We start from the raw sequence: 6,417 nt of genomic DNA on the forward strand, positions 1-6,417 counted from the left end.
TGATCAATGCCCCCCCCCCCGACAGGGTACCCGAAAAGGCATTCAGATGGGATCGCGGAAGAACTCTTTCATGCATAGGACACAATTTTTCATTTAATGGTTTAACAACTAAACTCTTCCATGCTTAGGACAATTTTTTATATTTAAGTGTTTTGCATTGGTCCAAGCGCTTGGCATTGGTTCTTCGTAAGGTCACAAGCTCCTATCTCTCTTCTTAAATACCTTGCCACATCATATTTTTTACCTATGTGTCATGCTTAGCACCGATACACCATGAAGCACTCGAAAGGGCCTAAACCTAGACGGAGGCAGTACTTTGCACTATATACATAGACCAATATATTGTATATGCATAACACTAGTATATAAGTGGTGGTAACATAGACTAGTGTTATATCCATAAATTTTTTAACATGGTTATATGCATAACTAATCTAACTTAACAATAATCTAAAAGTTTCTCTCTAGTGGTCTTATCCATGTCTTTGTGCACCTCAGCATCTCCTCCACCAATAGCAAACTCCCCGGCCCTACGGCTCCATATTTTGTCCCGCCTTATCCACATCCCGAAACCACCACCAGCTCCTCCGCTTCCATCGGTCTTCCACCAACGCCTTGCTTCATCGGAACCGTACCCCCATCCCCTCCCCACCGCATGGCCGCGGCGCTCGCCTCCTCCCGCTGCTGCCGCCGCCCTTCGCTTCTTACCACTGATCGCCGCCGAAGCTCCGTCGCCCGGTGTGCGCTCTCCGGCGGGGTTAGGATCTTACAACTCATTACGGTCGTACTAGTAGTAGTCGCTGGAAGATAGCTCCTGGTAGAAATTCGGCTTCTGGATGATGCATGCCAATGTGGCTCAGTATTGCTGCATTTCTAAATCCAGTTGTGCCCGGGTATTTATTGATGCGATGGGAATGTTTTTTTTTTTTTTTTTTTTTTTTTTTTGCGGGGGAGAATGTTTTTAATTATGTGGTGAATGTAAATCTTGGGTGGGTGGGTATTTACAAACTATGCAATTTGGCCTGAAAGTGAAAGATGGTACTGAATGTTGGTGCACAAACACGACCAATGTTACTGTTTTCTGGATGACACAAAGTTGAATATTACTTCAAAATGAATGCTAGAAGAAATCATGTGTAAATTTAGTTCATGTTGCTGTTGAATTAGGGATGTATGTATATGCACTAAATATAGTTTGAGAAAATGGGGATTTTCGCAAAACATGAGTCTGGGGGCACGAGGGGTAGCAATTCATCTTTTTCTGGACATCAATATCTTCTGGTCTTGCTTGACATTAATTTGAAGTTCAGGTGAAAATGGAATAACTGTAACCAAATGATAATTTTGTGTAATTCATGAAAATGGTTCGAGCATTGAGTTCTTCGTTAGGATTGGAACGTGTAGAATTGTTTTTTTTTTCCAAAGTATCTCCTTTGGTTATTAGATTTCTCCGTTTCTGCCGTTGGATATTTGCGCAGATGATTAGATATTATAACACATATGGAACCATCCAGTAATGCTGTAGTAATACAGTTTACATATAAAAGGGCAGCCCGGTGCACGCAGCTCCCGCTTGCGCAGGGCCCGGAGAAGGGTCCGACCACTTGCAGTTTACATATATGGCCCTTAATTTTCTTTTCCTGGATATATTTTGAATAATGCATGCTTTGGAAGGCACAACTTATGTTGAGAATATGCATTGTCTGTATCTATTAACTTATATACTTTGTTTCATGATTTTGCTGTTTAATTGTCCTTTTTGAGATTAGTTATTGCAACTGACTATAGGTTTATACTATGAGCTGCTCTTCTCTAATTTTTATTTCTTTCAAGCTCTGCAGAAAGGAAACTCATTTAGCTGGAAAGAATGTGCAATTTCTGTAGCATTGTCTGTTGGATTAATTACTGTCCCACCAACATTTGGATGGTCGGCCCATGCTTATCCTCTCGAACCTGTAATTCCTGATATTTCAGTTCTTATTTCTGGACCTCCCATTAAAGATCCAGGTGCTTTGTTGAGATATGCTTTGCCCATAGATAATAAAGCTATTCGTGAAGTTCAAAAACCGCTAGAGGATATTACCGATAGTCTCAAAGTTTCTGGTGTTAGAGCGTTGGATTCAGTTGAAAGAGTAAGTCATTCTTTCAAGATACCTGGTAGCAAAGATCTATATTTTCTTTAAAGAAATAGAAAGCAGCTATATGCTGTCTCAGGTTTCTTCAATCTACTTTATGCATATGGATCCTAGGATTTTTTTAATTTTTCTTCAAATTGTAGAATGTGAGGCAGGCCTCAAGAGCGCTGACTAATGGGAGGAGTTTAATACTTTCGGGTCTTGCTGAATCAAAAAGAGCAAACGGAGAAAAAACATTGGATAAATTAGCTGTTGGACTTGAAGAGCTTCAACGAATTATCGAGGATAGAAACAGGAATGCGGTAGCTCCAAAGCAGAAAGAGCTTCTCAATTATGTTGGAACGTGAGTAAAATTATCGCCTTAAATTTTAAATTAGATCCACTTCCCTTATTTTAGTCAGTTTTAATAACCAACTTTCGGGGGTCAGATTTGGTACTCTAGTTTTCTTTTCGGAAAATTATGGTGTCCATCTATAATATCCGCATTTCCTTGAAAACAAGGTAACTGTGACATATGGTACCTTTGTAGCATTAGAGAACTGAATTGTATCTACCAGTAAAAAACTACTGAGAACTCTTATGAAAGAGCTCTTCTCATTTATACCCTGCCATTGACTGCAGCTGAGATCTTCCTGGGACATTGCATTTCTGCAGTGTAGAAGAAGATATGGTTGATGGCTTCCCCTATGAAGTACCAGAAGAATACAACAACATGCCTCTTCTTAAAGGAAGAGCTACTGTGGATATGACGGTTAAGATTAAAGATAATCCAAACGTAGAAGATTGTGTATTTCGGATAGTTCTGGATGGATATAATGCTCCTGTGACTTCTGGGAACTTCGTAGATCTGGTGGAACGGAAGTTCTATGATGGCATGGAAATCCAAAGAGGTAACCAATGTGTCTCAGGTGCATTCGATAATTATAATATACTTAGTCTGCAGTAGCACTATCCACCATTTGGTATTTTTGTACAGTTTGTTATGCATAGTAATTGATGCTTTCAGAGCAATTAGCACAGTTTAAGATGTCTACTGTTTAGTGCTCAGAATCACTACTGAACATGCAAGTGTGTCTAAGCAGTTAAAAAGTTTACTGATACAGCGTGGGTGTTGATTCTCTTGCAGCTGATGGTTTTGTTGTTCAGACGGGAGATCCCGAGGGACCAGCCGAGGGTTTTATTGATCCCAGTACTGGCAAGAGTCGTACCATACCTCTTGAGATAATGGTTGATGGTGACAAGGCGCCTATATATGGTGAAACACTTGAGGTATGTAACCAGCACTTAACTTTTTAATTTATTTCACGGCTGCTGGGAATTCTGGCTGCTGCGGATTGAATGTTCTTAGAGTTTGTATGGCCATGCATTTCAGGAACTTGGTCTTTACAAGGCTCAAACAAAGCTTCCTTTTAATGCATTTGGAACGATGGCAATGGCTAGAGAAGTAAGGCTCACCTAGACTCTTCTATTTTGACATATCAAGGATATGCCAAAATAATTATTACCTCTGTCCAGAAATATAAAGTGCACATGCTTCCCCAAATTTATCGTTGATCACGAATTTGTTTAGCAATACGTGAAAGAAAATTGATACTCCCTCCATCTCATAATATAAGATGTTAATACTCCCTCCATGCCGTAATATAACATCTTATATTACGGGACGGAGGGAGTATAATTGAATTTTTATTATAGAGCACTTTTCAATGTTACCGACGTTGTATCTAACATCCATCTATAGTTGGATTATTGTTCAGAGTTAAAGCTTCCGTAACCTGTACGTCTTATATTTCTGGATGGAGTGAGTACCATTTTCTTAGTTGTACCCAAGTTTTTTCTTCTTCTTGATAACATTTTTTTGGACGGGCTAGAAGAACTGGTTTCTGGAAAATATCAGTATTTTACTTCCCGAAAAATTCAGACAAAATTTGAAATCATTTTGTTTTGGGTCAAAATATAAGTTTGTGGCCCTGACCTATAGTTGCCCGTGTCCCAACAGTTAGTACAATTCATTTATTCCTCGAAATAAGTAACGGGTTCGAGTTCCCTCCGGCGCACAACCGTGAAAAGCTCACATATATAATGGAGTGGACGGAATTCGATCGCGCCACCAAACACACCTACTTGAACACCTGTTACCACTGCGCCAAGGTCTGCTCTACATTGTTATAAGCATGCACATCTTATTTGACCCTGTTTTTACATTCAGATTCAAATTTATCCGTATTTGTTTGAACGGTAGTACTGTTTCTTAGGAGGCAGTGGAAACACAGACCGAGAAAAGAAATCCCTGGTTCTAACACAAGGCTTCTGCATATCTTGACAGGAATTTGATGACAACTCCGCTTCTAGTCAAGTCTTCTGGCTCTTGAAAGAAAGTGAGCTGACGCCAAGCAATTCCAATATATTGGACGGACGGTATTCGGTGTTTGGATATGTAACCGAGAATGAGGATTTCTTGGCTGATCTCAAGGTTGGGGACGTTATTGAATCAATCCAGGTTGTCTCAGGCCTAGACAATCTTGTCAACCCGAGCTACAAGATTGTAGGGTAGCATGTTTCTGTATATAAGAGTTCTTTGACAGGCAATTGTCTTACGGTACTAAAACCGATGTCATGCGCTGCAATTTCTAACCTTGTACAATTGTTTTGTTTCCCTTTTTGTGCTTATGGTTTGGCATTCTGTGGAATTCAACAGACAATAGAAAGATCAAAGTTATTTACCACGTCTCCTGCTAGTAGGTCTGTTATTGCTGTGTAGAGCCTCAAGTTAAATTAGGTTTGCAAGAAATTCAGAAGACAAGACTGACATCTCTTCGATGCAGAGGCCGGGGGATGACCTCCTTTTCAAAAAAAAAAAGAAGACTGAAATTGTAATAAGTTTCCTAGATAAACTATGCGGCATCCCATTTGTATGGCCTCAACAGCATTTTTCCGAGATTTCTGCAATTTTCTTGGGGATTGTGTTAATGATGTGTTTTGTCTATGCCATGATGTACTATGTTTCGCAAACTGAGCATCGCTTAGATGACTAGGCTCTTTGTGGTGGAACATGTCCATATGGGTTGAAGTCCTACGCTTGGACCAGATAGTCGCATTTTTTCTGAATTTAACCTAGTCTTTTTGGCAGTATTTTTTGAGTGATAGGACGTTGGTGTCAACTACGAGACATCTTGGACCAGATAGTCGCATTTTTTCTGAATTTAACCTAGTCTTTTTAGCAGTATTTTTTGAGTGATAGGACGTTGGTGTCAACTACGAGACATCTATGATGACTTCGTCATTCCTAAAATTTACCGGCGTAGTCTCTCGGTGATACTTATAGGGGTTGGGTGTGCGTAGCCATACTCGTTTCGCATGTTGGCCTCGGGATCGAGCAGCTCCCTGGTTTTGAACCCAGGACTAACACCACCAAACCATAGAGTCCAACCAACTAGGCTAGCACACAATCACGTCACAAGGAGGGTTCAGCGGCTAATTAAATAGTACCACCTCGAATTTAAAGAAGATACAAAACTAATTAAATAGTCCTTGATCAATTGTTTTTCACTTAGCAGCGGGTAATTGATGACCAACTATGCCAGTAATGTCCTTAATTTTAGAGAAGATGCAAAACCGAGTTAAGTTTTTCATTTATGCATTTGCTTTAGCCAAGATAACTGAATCCAGGCGACTTTTCAAACATGCAAATTATGTGACGGTTCGAGTTGCGACACACGGGCAATTAAATACAAAGGGGGCAACTATTCGTTTACTAGGGATAATGAGATGGGGAACGGGAAGAGAGACAGTGCTTGCAGTTCATCTTGCAATGACATTGTCTTCTTTTTCTGAGAACGGCAAGCCCTTGTGTTTGGGCCAAGCCCGAATAGTGCAAAAAACAATTACAGAAAAAGATAATAAAAAAACATTCTTAAAAAACATCTGTTAAAAATGTTCCTTTTTAGAGAAATATTCCAATTTAGTAAAAATGTTAACTATTCTTTAAAAGGTATTCCAATTTTTATGTAAAAAATTTCCAGGTTTAACCTTATCATCAACATTTATTAAAATTAGATATAAAAAGATGCACAATGGCACATGAAACAGGTATTTTTTTAGGCTAACCACACACTTTATTTATTGCTCAATTATGTTTTGAGGAATACACGTTTTTTTATTTGTAGCATATGAAGCAGGCTGTACTCTTTTTTTGCCGGGTGCAACGCACGGGCATTTGTACTAGTGTTTCAAGGTGCTAACGGTAAGGTCAGTAGGCCCTTGCTCGTTGCTCCAATTATCA

At 39.6% G+C, this 6,417-nt stretch overlaps 1 protein-coding gene across 1 annotated transcript; it reads left to right on the forward strand.

Annotated features, from left to right (window-relative positions):
- Nucleotides 1–492: 492 nt before the first annotated feature.
- Nucleotides 493–4,861, forward strand: LOC109755360 (peptidyl-prolyl cis-trans isomerase, chloroplastic). The gene is made up of 7 exons (XM_020314272.3): nucleotides 493–757; nucleotides 1,842–2,132; nucleotides 2,279–2,478; nucleotides 2,790–3,025; nucleotides 3,262–3,404; nucleotides 3,508–3,579; nucleotides 4,462–4,861. The coding sequence occupies exons 1-7, from the start codon at nucleotides 656–658 to the stop codon at nucleotides 4,687–4,689; spliced, it is 1,272 nt and encodes a 423-aa protein (XP_020169861.1). The 5' UTR covers nucleotides 493–655; the 3' UTR covers nucleotides 4,690–4,861.
- The last annotated feature ends 1,556 nt before the right edge of the window (nucleotides 4,862–6,417 follow it).

This window comes from Aegilops tauschii, chromosome 7, assembly GCF_002575655.3.
Source record: "Aegilops tauschii subsp. strangulata cultivar AL8/78 chromosome 7, Aet v6.0, whole genome shotgun sequence".
Lineage (NCBI taxonomy): Eukaryota > Viridiplantae > Streptophyta > Magnoliopsida > Poales > Poaceae > Aegilops > Aegilops tauschii.